Source organism: Polypterus senegalus, chromosome 5, assembly GCF_016835505.1.
Source record: "Polypterus senegalus isolate Bchr_013 chromosome 5, ASM1683550v1, whole genome shotgun sequence".
NCBI classification, from domain to species: Eukaryota; Metazoa; Chordata; class Cladistia; order Polypteriformes; family Polypteridae; genus Polypterus; species Polypterus senegalus.
The window spans coordinates 112,394,970-112,413,661 of NC_053158.1; the positions used below are offsets into that span (position 1 = coordinate 112,394,970).

General features: G+C 37.6%; 1 protein-coding gene across 1 annotated transcript in view; it reads left to right on the top strand.

The window, feature by feature from the left end:
• Positions 1–18,692, top strand: part of agap3 (ArfGAP with GTPase domain, ankyrin repeat and PH domain 3) — an 843,333-nt gene that overhangs the window by 722,164 nt on the left and 102,477 nt on the right. Inside the window, exon 13 of the mRNA XM_039753235.1 lies at positions 13,376–13,537. Coding sequence (XP_039609169.1) covers positions 13,376–13,537 — 162 coding nt within the window. The remainder of the gene's footprint in view (positions 1–13,375; positions 13,538–18,692) is intronic.

Consider the following 18,692-nt stretch of genomic DNA (forward strand, 5'->3'; position numbering starts at 1 on the left):
ATCTCCCCGGCGGGTGTTTCCTCCTCTGGCTTGGCCACCACGCTGGGCGTCACCCCACCTGCTGGGCCTGCGGCATCACTCAGTCTCCCTACATTACACGGTGTGGAGACAGTCATGGCCGGGGAATCCCCATCCACTATAAGGCCCAACCTTTCATTAGGAGTGGAGAAATCCTGACCGCATTTTCCTTGTGACTAGTCTCGCCTAAGAATCACCCGGAAAGGGAGGGTTAGGCAACACGCCCACTAATGAAGTTTTGGGTGTGCCTTCCCATGTGATGACGCAGTGAGCGGTTCTGTAATGCTTGGTCTCCCCATGTATACAGGTTAGGCTTGTCATAGACTTTTGAATTGTCATGGTAGGATGAAACAGCGAGGAACAACAGACATGTTACTCCCGGTATTAAACATAGCGTTCACCTGGTGTCCATTTACTAATACCACTCCTGTGTTTGGAAGAGACAGGGGGTTCGCCAAAGCACTATACCTTTCTCCCCTCACCCAGGTGCACTCCATTAGTTCCGTAGAAAGGGGGCAGGCAGTGACAATGTGTCCCAGTTCTCCACACATGAAACAGCGGGGGATACTGGGGATTATCTCTTTGGGTCTAGCCGGTGGCTCAGGGGAGCACCAGGAGGCTCGGAGTTAGTGACACATCCCTGTCAGGCTAAGCGAGCAGACCGCTCAGACCTCTCCATCCGCGATGCCGCCTGGTGACATTCTATAACTTCTATCAGGGTGTCCATGTTGGATTAGGACTTCCTACAAACCCGCTGGACGAGATGGTCAGGCAGCGCCGTTACTTAGGCCTCGCACGTGATCTGCTCTACAACCTGTCATGCACTATTAATGTCAGGGCATAGCCACCTACTTATTTTGCCCCAAATTTCAAAGGCTTGTCCCCTAGCATCATGATTGGAGTCAAATCTCCACTGCCTCCATTCCCTCGCCTGCAGGTTTGAGGTGATGCTATAGCATCGGAGTATTTCCATCTTCAAGCTGTCCTATATAGTGGCATCCCTTTTGGGTAGGTCATGATGTGCCTTGCCTTTGAGGTGTGTTGCGAGAATGTTTGTCCACTCCGATCTCGGCAAAAGGTTACGGAGTGCAGTGCGTTCAAATACCAACAAAAAGGATTCAATATCATCCCCCTCTGCTAAAGCAACTAGTGGAGAAGGTGGAAGTCGAATGGCCTACGGCTTTATCACCTCTGCAGCAGTGACATGAGCTCCTGTTTCCATCAACTGTGTCCGGGTATCTCCGAGCTGCATTTCTAGTGTCTGCAGCTCCGTCAGGATAGTTCCAAGCACAGTATTGAGGTCCTGTTCTTCTGACATCGTTCGAACAGTGAATCCTGCCAGCTATGCCAATCTGTGATGGAATAAACATACAGAAACTCAGGTTCAGTGTTGGAGATCCTCCCTGTATACTGGGTGTAGCGTCCTGTTCAAAGTAAAACATTTGACAAAATAAAGGTCTCTCTTTGGTTCTTTTATACACAAAATAAAGGAAATGCAATTAACGGGGAGGAGGTGCAGTCAAGTCTGAAGCTGATGTCAAACGAAGTAGCCGGAAGTGACGTCAGGAGTGGTTGATGGATTGCAGTCATCGCGGCCGTCCAGATTATGGCGATCCCCCGGAGCCAGCCGAGGAGTCTTTTATCTGAGCGGGACGTGATGACCAGTATGGCCGTTTTACTCTGTAGTTTTTCTGTTTAGTTAAGAGAAAAAAAGCATTAGTACTTCATCTTCTCCCCCATCTTTCGATCTTTCACGCGTGGTTGAACCTTTTGACTGTCCCCTAAATGCACGTGTGTGACAGTACCCAGACAGAATCCACCGTTCAAAATAGGAAATGATAAAAGCTAGCTGCTCTTTGTAATACCACAGTCCTACAACAATGCAGTTCTGTCAGATTTGGCAATGGGATTTATTAAAGGCAAGAACGGTCAACCTACTTTAATAGAATTTCCTCTTCAGAAATATGGAAGATATGAGTAAACTGAGATGAAATGGAACCAGTATAAATGAAGGTGGTGTTTCCTGTTAAACGTGTAAAAAAAATGTACATATTCTGTTTTGTTTTGGTTTTTTTTTTGTTTCTGGACATGTATAAAGCCTGTGGTGGGCTCGCATCCTGCCTGGGGCTTGTTTCCTGCCTTGCGCCCTGTGTTGGCTGGGATTGGCTCCAGCAGACCCCCGTGACCTTGCAGTTAGGATATAGCAGATTGGATGATGGATGGATGGACATGTATAAAGCTGTTTTCTTTTTTTTCTCATATTAACTCATCAGAATTAAATGCATAATTAAAATGCATTTAAAGCATAATCACTTCAAGGGTGATATTTCCATTTTATTAGTAACATCTTAATACAGATCACACTACAGTTTTAATGAAAAAATAACCTAAACAAGAAAATAACTTGTGATCTTTATAGTTCTGTCACAGTTAGAAATCACAAGACAGTGCACAATGCATTGTTAGAAATGTTTTCATGAAACCTATATCTTTCTGACCATCGTATTTTCACTGAGAAGCCTAATCCTTGCCCCTTGATATTTTTGTATTCAGACGAACTGAGTTTTATTACTGGAACGGCAATGAATTCAACTTAAAAAAAAAAAAAAAAGTCCCATTCCCAATACCCCCACATAAACAAGAAACATGGCCTTTAGCTGTAGGTGTTCTGGGGATTCTCAGTACTGGCTCTGGGATCTCCTGCTGTGTTCAGTGCACTCTTCAAAACGGAATTGGCTGTCCTGTCAGAATAAGTAATGGCCAAATTAGGAATGATATTGTACACTGGCTAATAGCAACGATCACAGTAATTATGAAATGAGTCTCCATTGAGATGTAATCCACTTCCCAAGCTTTCTTTCACCCGAAGCCACATTAAATAAATGTAATTTGACACACTACAACAAACCTTTTATGTTAAACAATAAAAGGCTACGAATGTCATGCTGGGGTTGATCAGGCCAATGTGGGTGCAGATTCATTTGGCCTTTCTGCCCTCAAGCTGTCTCTAATACCTAATGATACTCCTGGGGGGTAGTAGACAGTAATAACACCCTCAGCACCATTGCGGACAGGAGGACTGATTACTTTTGTATTACAGCCCCCTGGAACAAGGGAAGCATGTTAATACTGCACACTGATACTAGTTATAAGCAGGATCCACCTGCATTTGATTTTGTTTGTCTGAAGCAGTAAATACATCCTATAAAATTTTTTTTTTCTTTTTAATGTGGACATATCAAGATTTGGTCTTCATTTAAACAATGTGATAAAGGTGATGTAATTGAAAGATAAAAAATGAAAATTTCACTTTACAGTACATTAAATGAACAGATATGCAATTTCTGTCTGTGGAAAAAGTAGTTACCCCCTTGGCTCTAATAGCTGGTATTGACCCCTTTGCCAGAAGTGTTTCTTACTCCTCCATGTAGAATTACTTCAGCTAAGTGATCCTTGAAGGGTATCTTTCATGCACATCCCAGTTCAGTTCCGCAACAGAATCTTGAAGGAATCCAGATCTGGGCTTTGATTTGGCCATTTCAGAACCCTACATTTCTTTCTTTTCAGTCATTCATTGGTGAATTAATGGTTTGTTCACAGGCAAGGCTCACTTTTGATTGAGCCTCAATCTCTGGACAGATGGTTTCACATTACTTTCAAGCACTCCCTGGTACAATGAAGAATTCATACTGATAGATAGATAGATAGATAGATAGATACTTTATTAATCCCAAGGGGAAATTCACAACGTGAGTGATAGTAAGTGATAGTGAGCTGTTCAGGCCCTGATACAGCAAAGTAGCCCCAAACCATAACATTTCCATCATCATACTTTACAGATGGCCTTTACAATGGATCTTCTGGTTAATTGATTACATTGGTTTTTGACAAACGTGTCCTCTGGTACTTTGGTCAGATAACTGTCTCTTTGCCTCATTTGGTTAGAGCACAATGTTTTAGAAGTCATGGTCTTTATCTAGGTTTTCATGGATAAACTTTAGTCTGGTCTTGATGTTCTTTCTGGACTCCAAATATTTCCTCCTGGAACACGTCCTATGTAGAAACAAATTGTGCAGCCTCTTTCTAATGGTAGACTCATGTACTTTGTCATCAACAGTTGCAGCAGCTGCCTGTAAGTCCCTAGATGAAATTCTGGGGTTCTTCAAGAAATCTTTCAGCATTTTATGTTGTTCAGTCAGGCTGAACTTGCTGGTGCAGCCTGTCTTGGACAAGTTGGCAGTTGTTTGAATTCAGACAGTGGAAAGGTTGATTTCCAATTGTCTAAACATCTTTTAAAATCCCTTCCCAGACACACAGGCATCTGTAAACCTTCTTTCTGAAGGCCTTAATCAGCTCTTTTGATCTAGGCTGATGATAACACACACTTCAACAACAAGAGCAAATGAAACTAAATGTTTGACGTTTAAATAAGACAGGTTCCTCGAAGATCCTCTATCTAATCATTTGTACCTGATTCTAATTTTAGGTATTTGAGGTAGTGATAAATGTAGAGCTGTAATTACTTTTTCCATATTTAAAATTTGCAGTTTAATTTTTTTTTTTTTGTAATTTTTAGAATGTTCTCAGTCATGTGAAAATAAGTACAGTATTTGTTTTTGGTGGAACTATAATGGTTGGATCTAACTGTGGAGCTGTTTAGCCCTGTTTCGGTTATTGAAGCTATTTTTCTTGTGATATATACTTAAGCTAAATTATATAGCTACTGTTATTTGAGTATGACTAATGGCTGAGCAATTAATATTTACATTTCATGTGTCAAAATACTGGAATATAATGGCAGGTGATGATCATTCATCTCAGTCTAGGCATATTTGTATTTTTCTACCCATAACAATCCCCCATTTCCCATTGTCATTTCGAACAGTTATTACACTGTAAATTTCCATTTCTCAAACATTCTGCAATAAAAATCAACAAAATTAATTTTCTAATTTTATTGGTATCCTATTTAGCCAAGTATTACATACTATATAGTAATATGGATCATGGCTGAATGGAAGGCATGATAAATAGCAGATATTAAGAACTGGAGATACGGTAAAATAAAATATGTTCTGTGTATAAAATGGAAATAGTTGTCCGGTCTAAGTGGAAGGTCTTATAGTACAGTATAGAAGGACAGGAAGAACAGAGAAAGTTGTCCAAATGGGTTGGGCAAGAAAAAAATTCTGAAGACTTATATGCAAAGACAAAACTCAATAATGCAACTACAATAACAAGGTACTTAGAGCAAACTACAACTTTTATACAAAGGCTCAGTGTTTCATCACAGCATATAGTATCTTTAACACAAAAGAAAGATATGTGGTATTGGACTATTGTTGTTTGTCACTGTCTTGGCACATTTCCAATAGGCAAGAATACAAGCTGGAAGCATTTTGTCCATTTGTAAAGATAGGAAGGTGAGCGAGACTTGTGTTTGGCTACCATACCCTGGGGTGTGGTGGGTAGGACTTCCATGTTGTTATTTTTTTTTTTCATTAGAAAAAATGTATACAAATGTATTTGATTAAAGCATTTGATTAAAAGGAAGGAAAGGGGAGAAAGGTAAAAAAAGAGATATTGACCTAAAGTGAGTAACAAAGATTACTTAATCCAGTGGTTTACTTTCAATGGAGATTGTGAGTAAAGATGAGGTCAACTGAATAAAATACAGATCATACACACACCTACTCACACTGATTCAGAACTGGTTTAGAGGCATCATTTAACTTAACACATGTTCCAAATTACTTATAAGCTCTAATATAGTTTTGTGGACTTGTTTTAATACCAGAGTTATGTTTAAGATGAAGGGTTTTTCTGAAGGATCTTGGAGCCCCCATACAACACTTGATTTTTTATTTCTGCCCAGTGAGTAAGCTTAATATCTGATTCTCACAGGTTAATATCTATTTATTTAGTACTTTTACTTGGATTTTTTTTTCTTTCATGTATAAGAACTTCTGTGATTCTCTAACTTGGGATATTGTTGAAAACAGAGAGTCCATCACCACCCAGATCCCTCATGTATGATCCAGTTTTATGTATGGGCACTCTTTGCACAGAGAGATCATCCTCTTTAGGTGAGGATGGTTACATTTCACAAAGCAAGGTTATCTTGTGGACTTGACATGTGACAGACAAAAGCAGTAAGAATTATTGAAATTGTTCACGCTAAGATTATCAACTAAAAAGTTTAAATTTAAGTTAAGTTAAAGATAACAAAAATTGTTGCTGTGAGCAATTTGGCCATAAAATTGCCCTGTTTCCTGACATGTAGCTTCTCTTATAATTCTTGAAAGAATGGACACGAAATGATGTAGAGAATGGCTGTTATTTAGCAATCCGGCATACTTACAAATCAGCTGCAGATAAGTTCTCAAATTATTGGATATACAGTAAAATTCCCCATGTCCCATATCAAATGTTTCAGTGCACTGGGACATAAAATCTGTGACCTTCAATTTTAACCTATTAAGCTGAGGGACTGTTCTTTTAATTTGGAATGGATCCTCTAAATGGCCCGCCTTCAGTAGCCACTCATGCACAAGATGTCTTATCAGTGGAAAACAGCCTTATTTCAGTGTTGTTTGTGTACATTGCAGTAAACCCACAAGTCAGTCAAAAACGATAATGGTATTTTTACATACTCAAGCGTATCTTCTTTCAAGTAAATCATAAGTTTCCATGTTGTCTGCTTTCTTTCATTATTAAAAAACACAATTTACATGCATATGTACAGAGGTGAGCAACATATCACAGCTGAATGAATCTTCTTTTATCAAAGATCCCACCTACTTCAAGCCACATGCAGGGAAACGTTTGTTACAGCTGAATCTTAATCTCTATCCATTCTAACAATTTATTGTTGTATATGATTGGCCATTAATATTACATGTCCCAGCTGTGCGTAAAAGTCAAGTCAAGTTGGGGAGCATGCACCGGTACAGTGTGTTGCCATACCTACTAAACGACAACACATCTCGGGATCCTGGTTGGCAACCCCCCAGGCAGACACATGGTCCAGTCCCACCCTTGGGAAATGACCCTCTATCTGCCGCAGCCAGGTGTTACGTAAGTGGGCCTGGTCCAGCCACTCAAGTATATATATATATATATATATATATATATATATATATATATATATATATATATACATACATACATACATGTGTACATATATACACACACACATATACTATGGGGTGCCAAACAGGCAAATACATTGATTGTCAGAATATATAAAGTCAAAACTTGAATATATAAAGTCACTGTCGGAATATATAAAGACAAAACTTGAATATATAAAGTCAGCGCTGGAATATATAAAGTCAAAACTTGAATATATAAAGTCATTCCCGAATATATAAAGTCAAAACTTGAATATATAAAGTCAGCGCTGGAATATATAAAGTCAAAACCTGAATATATAAAGTCATTGTCGGAATTTATAAAGTCATTCCTGATTATATAAAGTCAACATCGGAGTATATAAACTCATTCCTGAATATATAAAGTCAAAGTCAAAATATAGTATATTGATTGAAACGACTCTGAACTGAACTAAGTTAACAAAAATGTATTCAGAAAAATAAATTAAAAAAACACTGTTCAGTTAATGTTTTGAAAATGATGCATGTGCCCTGCCCAGGATTGGTTCCTGCCTTGCGCCCAGTGTTGGCTGGGATTGGCTCCAGCAGACCCCCTTGACCCTGTGGTCGGATTCAACGGGTTGGGAAATGGATGGATATTCCAGCGCTGACTTTATATATTTAAGTTTTGACTTTATATATTCCAGCGTTTACTTTATATATTCCGACGCTGACTTTATATATTCAAGATTTGACTTTATATATTCCAGCGCTGAGTTTATATATTCCGACGCTGACTTTATATATTTAAGTTTTGACTTTATATATTCCAGTGCTTACATTATACAGTATATTCCGAAATATTCCAAGGCCGTCTTTATATACTCAGGTTTTGACTTTATATATTTGGGAATGACTTTATATATTCAAGTTTTGACTTTATATATTCCAGCGCTGACTTTATATATTCAAGTTTTGACTTTATATATTCAGAAATGACTTTATATAGTTAAATTTAGTCATCATTGCATAACTTTTTCTTTACCATAGAAATTTAAAGACCAAATTCAACTTCCATTCCTACCAAAGATATTTCTGGGGACTAAATAGAACCTACTTGTATCCAAATTCGAGCTATTGAGCTGTTGCCTGCCTGCCTGAATAAGTCACCCTCGCTTCGCTCTTACTTTTTCACCGTTCATTTAATCATGGCTAGTGGCGGAAAATTTATAAAATGTATGGAGGATTACACTGAGAATGGCTTTACCAAAACAATTATTGAAGGCGAATTGATTATTCATAAAGCTTCAATTGGTGATCTGTTTTTCTGTGTTAACCTCATATTTTTTCATACTTCTTCTCAAACCAAGGGGGTGCGAGGGTAAAATGAATCGGGAAGCGCTGATCAATGTAATTGGTGTACCAGGAAATCATGCATTGACAGAAGTTCCCCTATGCTTGGAATTGAAAGTGTAATTAAATGCATTATTTTTTAACGCGTTATGGAGCACATGCATCGAAGCTTCTCAGCTGTGCTTGTGCTAAGAAAAGGAAACATTTTAAAAATAACGTAACACGATTGTCAATGTAACCTTTTGTAAGTAGTGCCTGGAGTATTCAGTGTGGAGAAACTCTAGAGACAGCGTGTGCATTAACTTGTGGATTTTTCTGTGAGTATTTGGTAGCAGCGTCACAAAGTCAATTCTGTAAGACTGCGTTAGCTGCGGAGCTCAGCTCAGAGCGAAATGAGGTGAATGGGACGGGAGATGATGACGTGACTCCCCCACCTGCCTTAACTGTCAATCCCCCACAAACACAGTCTCTCAGAATTTGCATAAGCACAGCCCTTCACCTGCAATTTTAACTTAGTTACAGAGTGATCAAAACTCTCGTTTATATCCTGCATCCTCTCATTAAACTTGTATCCTGCATTACCCGTGGGCATGACAAACGCCAGCGGCAGCTTGTCTATGAACTTAATTTAAACTTTAGGTTTACACCGTGCTTTGTTTCTGAAGTAGCAGCACTCATGAATATGGTTGTATATGTCACTCGCTCGCTTCTTATTGTTTCGCTGCCTTCTCAATTATATAATGCATGTTTTCTTCAGCGCTTTTTGGAGCTCTTCCTGGTTTTCTACGTACTGCGTTGATAGTCAGTTCATGTTATTATGTGGGAGGCGTGATGATGCCACACGAAACTCCGCCCCCCCACCCCCCACCCCCCCGGCTTTCGAGCTCGACTCTATTATAGTAAATGGAGAAAAATAGCTTCCAGTTATGACCATTAAGCGTAGAATTTCGAAAGGAAACCTGCCCAACTTTTGTAAGGAAGCTGTAAGGAATGAGCCTGCCAAATTTCAGCCTTCTACCTACACGTAAAGTTGGAGAATTAGTGATGAGTCAGTGAGTCAGTCAGTCAGTGAGGGCTTTGCCTTTTATTAGTATAGATAAGAGCAGCTCACTACTGAAAACGGCAAATATAGGAGGCAGTGGGGATCGAACTGGTGGCCTCTTGATTACAAGTCAGCAAATCTTACCGCTACGCCACGGAAGCTGTTGTATTGTCCTTGAACCTTTTGTGAAAGTGTTTATTTGATCTTTGGACTTCAGGCTTCACACATTCTATAGTTTATGCCTACATTTTGTAACATTTATTACTAAAATATGAAAAAGTTTCTGTTTTAGCAATGTGTTTACACAGATTACTGTAGAAACGGAACACACATGAAATGCATGTGTTCCAAATAACAATCTATTATTTCCACTCTAAAACTCCAGCAGTTCACTCCCTGATAATCAAACAAGCTGATAATCACGAGCTGGGAGAAGTTTGGGCACGTTCTAAGTCAGTGGGGGAATGGAATAGCAGGCTGCTTGTCTTAATTAGCACATTTACAGGACAAAAGACGCTGACGGAGGAGTGCGAATGGATTTATGGTGGGCCAGATTTACAAGTTTTCTCGTAGACTCTGGTAATTCTAGTGATAAGCTCAGTCTTCTGTGAAAAGGCAATGGCAAAAGCACGAGGGACAATAGAAGAATTTCAGCAAATACCAAGTAGAGGCAAGGAAAAACGTAGTATTTGTTGGTTTAAACAGTGGTATAAACAACAAAAGGAAGTTGATCGAGTGACATAGTGTGTTGGAGAAACTCAAAAGTTTAAGTTCACAAAGTCGCACAGCGCCCGAAATAAAAAAAGAAATTGTCACATATCAAAGTCGCCATGAAAAGGTGAGTCGTAGCCCACTGTCTGAGTGTCATATGAATGCTTATTAGGTGTAATAAATGAATAAGCAGACAGCATAAAGGTTTGGGGTTTCCGGCCCCGTATACTGCAAAATTATCCACAATAAACAAAAATCCAAGGTCAAATACATAAACTCAAAACAGTACATATGCACGACACCAAAGATGGCGTCAGCTGCCATTTTATGGAGGAGGAGCCGGAAGTGGAGGGATTCTAGGAAGGAACCGTGGGGAAAGATGGGATCAATGACGTCAGGAACAATGGAGGAGGAAGGGCGCAAGTAACTTGCTGCAGGAAGAAATGAGGCTTATGGCAGCGGAGCGTCTTTTTTTCTGTAAGAAAGAAAAGGAGAAAGATTAGTACCCCTCCACTCCCTGCCGGCGAATGTCTTCCCAAGCGTGTTAAGGTCCGTCCGCGGTCTCCTACTTGCGCGCGCGTGACACGGTACAGAGAAAAAAAAAAAGGCACACAGTGGGGAAAAAGGTACGAAATGTCTACTTTATTCTTGAAATTTCTACTTTTATCACGTAGTTTATTTTGTCATTAAAGTAGATCATCATAAATTTCATCTTAAAATCGTTTAATTTATTAGTTTCTCAAATCTCATCGTAACTAAAGTAGCACGTGAAATGCTTTGTTTTGTATTTTATCTTCTACTCTATGTGTGTGAATCACTACATTTTTCCGGGCTTTCTCTTCCTCCAACAGGACACAGAATCCATTACATTCGTGATATTACAGCTCTCTGAATAATTAAAATACTGAGATGTATATGTGATATCATTTTCATGATGATAGGAGTTAAAGCATGTTATTAATCATGGGAACATGGTGGCACAGTGATTGTTCCTGTCTCACGTAAGATCCTTGCTGCGCCATGCGCGACCTTCGATGAAATACTTTATTGTAATAGTACTGTCTCTTTCAAACATACTACCCCCCACTTCCTGTCCTTACTTTTCTTTCTCCAAATACCCAATCGCCACATAATCAGCTCTGTAATAGACATTAAGCCATCTGTAAACTTAGAACGCCGATTCTTCAAAACTTGAACAAAAAAAGGAACATTGAAATATCTTCGTAGTATGTGTTTAATTATTCTATCCATCTATCCATCCAATGTCGCGTCAGCACCAGCAAGAATACAGCGCGAGGCAGGAACAAGGCGCGACGCTAGCGCTGCAGCACCGTGTCCTCACATGTTTAATTATTAAAAATATAGATTATTTAAATTAAGTTAAAGTTTTATCTGTATAATATAATAAACATATTTTGCTGCATTTCATCTTAAAAATGATATCATCATCATATGTAAATATGCGCTTTATAAAGTGGCTCAGGTTGTGCAATATTATAACTGTAGTGCAAGTCTACAGTGAGGTAATTGTACTTATAAGTACAAACAGTTCTACAAGGAGCACTTGATGGACTGATTGAGTGCATTTATAGTTCTTGGGATGAAACTGTTTCTGAACCGCGAGGTCCGTACAGGAAAGGCTGTGAAGCATTTGACATGTGAGAGCAGTTCAGTAGACAACATGGATGAGGTAGCGTGTGCTTGATGCTGTATACCAATAACTCTCTTTCCGATCAGCTGCTGTAGATCTGTGATTCCCCACTCAGATACAGTGATATAAATACTACGAGTGGTGCAGTGAGAGTAATATGGAAAAAGATGATCCGCTGTGGCAACCCCTAACGGGAGCAGCTGAAAGAAGGCAAAGAAAGTGCAGTGAGAGTGATCATGCTAAAGCAGCTGTGGTATTTGGAATACTTTGGCTTAACCCTGGACCATTATATTGTTACAGGTTAACTACAATCAGATGCCTTAAACTAATAAACAATATGAAGTTAGTTTCAGTGTATATGATAAAGCCGCGTCAGGGATGTGGATCTAAAAAAGAAAGGATAACCACACAGGAACAGTAGCACTGCTTTGACGCTGGGTGCTGTTAGTTTGCAAAGCCGACTGGAGAACTTGCGTATACCAGAGTTGGAGCTACCATGAAAATGTGAGTGGCTTTACGCAAAGTGTACGTTTTTTGTACATTGCGATTTGAGCATGGAAACGCTCGTATGCAACATTTTTGTGCACGCCGTTTACACATGAGGCCCAAGGACTCTAAAGACTTGGACCTTCGTCCTTTTGCGTAGATATCGGGAGCGCCACACACCCTTTTCCAGTGACCTCATGAAAACCCAACCCCCCCAGATTCTCTCCCAATCCGTCTACTGACTTCATAGGAAGAGTCACCAGAGACATGAATGTCACTGCCAAGGTAAGTAAACCTCTCAACAAGGTCGACACTTTCTCCACAAACAGACACACTGCTGATGGCTGTGCCCAAGAGATCATTAAAGGCCTGGATCTTGGTAGTCTCCAACTGTCTCTGTCTCTCTCTCACCACTTGACCATCTAATAGCTAATGTGTGGTGAGCGTACTGGCGCAGAGTGGCTGCTGTTGCATCATACAGGTGAAAGCTGCACATTAATGATGGTTGATGTAGCTTCCCACCTACAATAGCACTTTGAGTAGTGAGAAAAGCACTATATAAATGTAATTATTTTATTATTGTACTCACTTCAGCTGTTTGCAGCTTCTTTATTACACAAGCTGAGTAATAGCTGTTTATTTTTGGGTATGCAATTTATGCACAATAATGCCCAAAAGTCCTTAGTTCATGAGGGGTTAATGTTCTGAATGAAAAAAATAATGATACGTGCATCTCATGGGCCTTGTTTTCTCACCCAGTGTCAGTTTAAATGATTTTTATAAAAAATAAATTAGAGCTTTTTCCTGACTTTTCCTTGCTTAATCTAGTACTTTTTTTATGAATTTAAGCCTAAAATCACATTGAGCTTTCTCATTCCTTTTTTTGTCATTAGCAGAACTTAATCATAGAAAAACCTGAACAATGTTTTGATAATTTAGTAGGAACTGAAAAGACTTACTCTGTTCTTTCATGCTTTTCAATCTGTGGTTTAATAATTGATTTTCTGTTTGCACTCTTAGCTAATGGAACAGCTGATTCATTAAGCTCCAGCCCAAATGTGCCAAGTACAACAAGTCCTAAATTAGAACCTCCACCATCACCTCATGCTAACCGAAAGAAACATCGAAGGAAAAAGAGCACTGGTGCAACAAAGCCAGAGGGACCTGTGGCTGGCAGTGAAGGTAGGAAATCTTTCTGTGTGTAAGTTGATATACATGTGTAACATCAATTATATTCATTTTGTTTTTGTATAACGCCCTTCAATATAAGTACAGGCCCAGAACATTGACAATGTTTGAGTCAAGAAAAATAACAACATAATCTAGATGGATATATCACATTGAAATTTTTTATTATGATGATGGTCTGCCTTGCATCAAATTGTCTAGGGAGGTCAGAAAGAATCTGTTGTTGTCAGAGAATGATGGTACTTTAGCTGCCTCATTCTGGCAGGTCAAGTGTTGCCATTTTTAACCCTTCTAGCAGTCTAAATAAGATTTCTTCTATGCAGTATGGGCAAGCACACACACACACACACACCTAGATTCTGTCCAGTGATTAAGTAGTTAGTTTGCAACCTAGTCCCGTATGGATGGTAGAGAGACCTGAGCATTAGTTTGTTACCAGCATATGTGAATATATGAATAGGAGGACCCTGAGTAATAAATTGGTGAGCTGAAAAAGTACTTACTTATAAGGAGAGCAAGATTCTGCCGGCATGTGTGAGTTTGAGTAGAAAGATGTTGAGAGCAATCACCTATTTTGAAGCATGTTGCAAGGTGAACGTCTCAGCATTTTCACCAGTTAGCTCATACCAGTAGACATTCTCAGGGATTGGCCATACCTGCTCTGGTAAAAAAACAAGTGGTTGTTTTTTGCCCTTCAGGCTAGTGGAGTCAGATCTGCAATGAGAAGTTTGTGCTTTTGGAGTGTAAATAGAATTATTCAGCTCCTAGTCATTGAAATCTGTGAAGGTGTGTGGGAATTGGTGGTGTGCATATTTTTGCACATATTTTTACTATTGATTTTTCCTTTCTTATTTACTGGGCGAAACATCCTTCTTCAACTGTGTACATCTAAGGAGAAGTCTCCATTTGTTTTTTCTTTTCTTCACTGCACAAATTTTGGAGTCACTGAAAATATAGTAAATTTTCACTTGCTTTTGATTTTTGTCTTTTGTGTTAAACAGGACTGTGTTTTACTGGCCCATGCTGATATCAACAGATATACTGTTCTAATTTGAGTTTTTGTTCATGTAGTTTACTTCCAACCTGGTTTATCTTGGTTATGAACTGTAAGATGCCTGTGGATTAGGTATGTGCAAGCATTCAAAGGGACAGGACATCACATAAAGCTGTAATGCTGTCTGGAAAAATGAGACAGTTCAAATGGATCTAAAACTAGTTGATTGTAGTGAAGCAATTACTACAGCCAAAGACATTTCACACATTAGAAACTGGAGTTAACTACTGAATAATCAGATGGATTTCTTAAGTGCTTCCATGCAGTGTGCAATACTGATCATGCCTTCTTCTGTGCGGGTAGCAGTTCAATAAAAATAAAGTAAAAATGACCTAACTTGAATCTTTAACTTGAAACTGACAGTGTAAAAAATTGCCAAATTATGACGTTCTGGTAATGTTATTTAATATGAAAATTCATTAAAAGACAAAACTTTTTGTGCATGTTCAAATCTTTCTGCAATGTTAAAATTCACATATTGTATAGGTATTGCCTTTTGCAGTATATGTTACTCAGCAGGTAAGAACCCCTCAAATTTTGAATTCATAGCTTTTAGGCTCATGCATTATAAATGTCTGATTAGTATCTACATGTCTGTTCTAGCCAGTGATCACAGAATACAGACATATTGCTTAAATATCCAAGTCACTGAACTATAAAATTCCAGGTATTGTCTCTTTAACATAAAAAGTTACAGGATAGATCTTTGAATAAATTGCTATCAGTTTATCTCATTTACGAGGTAATCAGAGCCCGAGAATGCACAGAGAAATTGAATTTTAGTTGTTCTGAAGTATCATAAATCAAAGGAGCTGTTGCTTTTTTCAAAAAAAAAAAAAAAGATGTTGGTGCTTTAAAGGGATGGTGGCAGGAGTTGTAAGGGAATATCTAAAAAGATGCACCACAAATTAATGTACAGAAGAATAAGAATGATAATTAAAGTAAACTTTTTAATCTCTTTATTTCAGAAATGAATGGAATGTATATTATTTCAGCATTACATGAGATTCCTAATTCATACTTTTGCTTGCAAGTTAATATAGCGTTTATAGATTAAATGTGGAATTTGAAATTATGTAACTTCCAGAATTTTTCATTTACTTGTTTTATCTCCTTAAATACTCAAAAGCCTCTTTTTATAGTTAATGCAATCACTGTAGCAAATTAAAGTAAGCCATCTCTGGAAAGACAGAGCAATATATTTTTTATTTTTTAATGTATCGAAGACCACAAGCCAATAATATTATACATAGATATAGATATGTTATTGTAGTTGTTCTATTTTATACCCAAATTATAAAAAAAAATTTAAAAATTAAAGTTCATTACGTGCAAAATGCTATTTTTCAAAGTCCCTTTTTTGTATAACAATAACAGTGTGCTATTAAAATGTTTATCTGTTTCTCAGTGTCTTCATAGTGATCAGCTGATGTGTGATTAAATATTATAAAAGCATTGTTTTTCTCAGGTTTTTTTCATGCACATATTGTGTTAGTACACATAGGTACAATATGAATTGTTATGTGCTAAAATAGTTAGACCCAAAATGGTAATACTTATTCATTCAGCTGGGTAGTGCCTTATATTCCAGACATACTGTATACACATATGAGAGTATAGCAGTTCTCTATGATGGGGAAAGCACATTTCAGATAGCCCCTAATCCAGTTCCCCTGTCATTGCTGGAGCTCCTAGGGATAATGAACTTCTCATGTGCTTAAAGAATGATGCAGGATGCATGGCGAGGCCGCTGACAGCTCTTAATGTGTTTCTCAGCGGCCGCCCAATGATGGGCTTTTTGTCTTCGTTCTTTAGGCTTAAAACCCACGGGAAAATTGATGGCCGATAAAGAGTTTTGTTCTGGGGCGGCGTCTGTGATTAATGCATACTGTCAGGGACTGTCATTAATGTATATCTTTTAAAAAGTGTGTAAAATGTTCATTGTTTTCCGCATTTTACAGCAATATACCTAACTGGATTATAAGATTATAACAAGGGAGGGAGGCAGAGAGAGAGATGGGAAAAGGAAGTGCACATATATACTTCCATGATTTAAATGAGACTATATTTATTTTCATTTATGGTTTGATCCTGCAGGGAAAATTAATCTGCTTTATTTTACTAGCATAATGAAGAGTTCTCAACTGCAACACTCTTTGTATGTAGTTGAAAAATGTACATCCTACAAAAATTTAAACACTTGTAGTTCTTTACTGGTAACTACAAATTAAAGGCAGGCTTAACTTTCAAAGTTTTTTGTACAGTTACATATTGTATATAATGTGCAGTAACACATACAGCATTACATTCTATAATATGACTTGGACCATATGCAAGACAAAAATAAAAAAAAATTATTTGTCTTATGGTGTGCAAATCAACTAATATAAATAGTAAAGGGTCATAAATATATTCAAATGACACGTAGATGACTACATGTTTGCAGTTTATTTTGACAAGTTAGGAAAATGGTGTATTTCGATCACTTTGTGTTTCATCCATCCAGATTAACTATACTGTCTCCAATTAACAGTTCTACAAGCTCTTTCTTCCTAATAGCCCTTTTAAAAGCAGTCTGTTTCTTTTTTACAAAGCCATGGGTTTGGATAATTAAACTGTTTTATTTATATACAAAATATTAGGTGAAAGATTTCTTTCCAATATCTAGTAAGATCATCAGTCAACTCGTCATACATTTTAGACTTTAAAACTATGCACCACATTTAGTTTGCCATAATTATCTGGAAAAATCTGATGGTGGTGGCTCAAATAAATGTATCCTCAGCTCAAAGGTAATTCTTGCTTTGCTTACTGGAGTGAGTCTGTGTCACCATAGCATTTGTATGGTTTTTACAAAACTTTCAATGTTTTGGAAATTTTCCTGATTAGCTAGTCTTTATTTCATAAAGTAATGATTCGCTTTGCTGAATTGAGCTGTACTTGACATATTATGAACTACAACACCCAAAAGTAAGTGCTTCAACTGAATAGTATAGATGGCCAATATATCTAAACTACCTTGTTCAAGCAAGTAATTGACTCAAAGACAAGGAAGGCATAAGGAAAGAAGTTCCACTAATTAACTTTAAAGAGGCACACACAGTAATTAGGATGATATAATGATTCAGTTTCACTAATGACCTAAATGACAACTGCCTGTTAGGAAGGCATTTATTATTATTATTTTTTATTAAATTTTTTTTTTTTTTACAAGAAATTTATGCATGGTCAAATAGATAAATTTGAAGCAATTTCAAGTATTTGCGCATTTACTTTAAGATAAGATAAAAGATTGTAAAAATCATACTGTACATTCAAACTTTTGACTGGTATTATATAAACTATATAAGCTATGTATGTGTGAATATATAGAGATATTTGTTAATTAGCATGTTATTAGAAAATATTTTTATTAGAGTTCCCACTAAAACACAATAATGATGAAAATACATCCTCCTTCTACTTTTTTTGGGTGATTTTAGCAGCAGTTTATATTATTAGAGAGCATTATTTTGAAATTTGTCCTACCTATGACATAGGTACCTGTATAAGTGTATATTAGTGTTATACAAGTTATGACGTTATGGTGATTTTTCTGGTGTAAGATACAGTATAAAATGGTTATGAAAGCATGTTAATTATATGTTTTCTCTTTTTTTTTAATTGTATTTTACTTCCTTTTCGATTACCGAATGGAGTGATAGGTCAGGTTAAGAAACTACCTGTAAAATGGTACCAAGATATCCATAGTCATTTTGCCATACTCTTGACCAATTTAGTAAATCAAGCTTTCATAAAGGCCACTTAAGCCATACTCATAAATAATTTAAGGTGGAGTACAACACCACAGAGAACAGAAGTAGGAGAAAATGAAGGATTAAAATGTGAAGAGAGCTGCAAACAGAAGAACGTATAGAGTGATCAGAGAAGTAGTAGAAAGAGAGAACAGAACCTCAAGGCCAAATATTATTTGTCTGTATGCACAGTTTTCATGTTTAATCCATATTTGCATGGGATTTTCTCCAGTATACCAAAGATGTACAACTTAGGTTAACTCTGTAAATATTTATGTTTTGGTCAGTAAACATTTTTGCT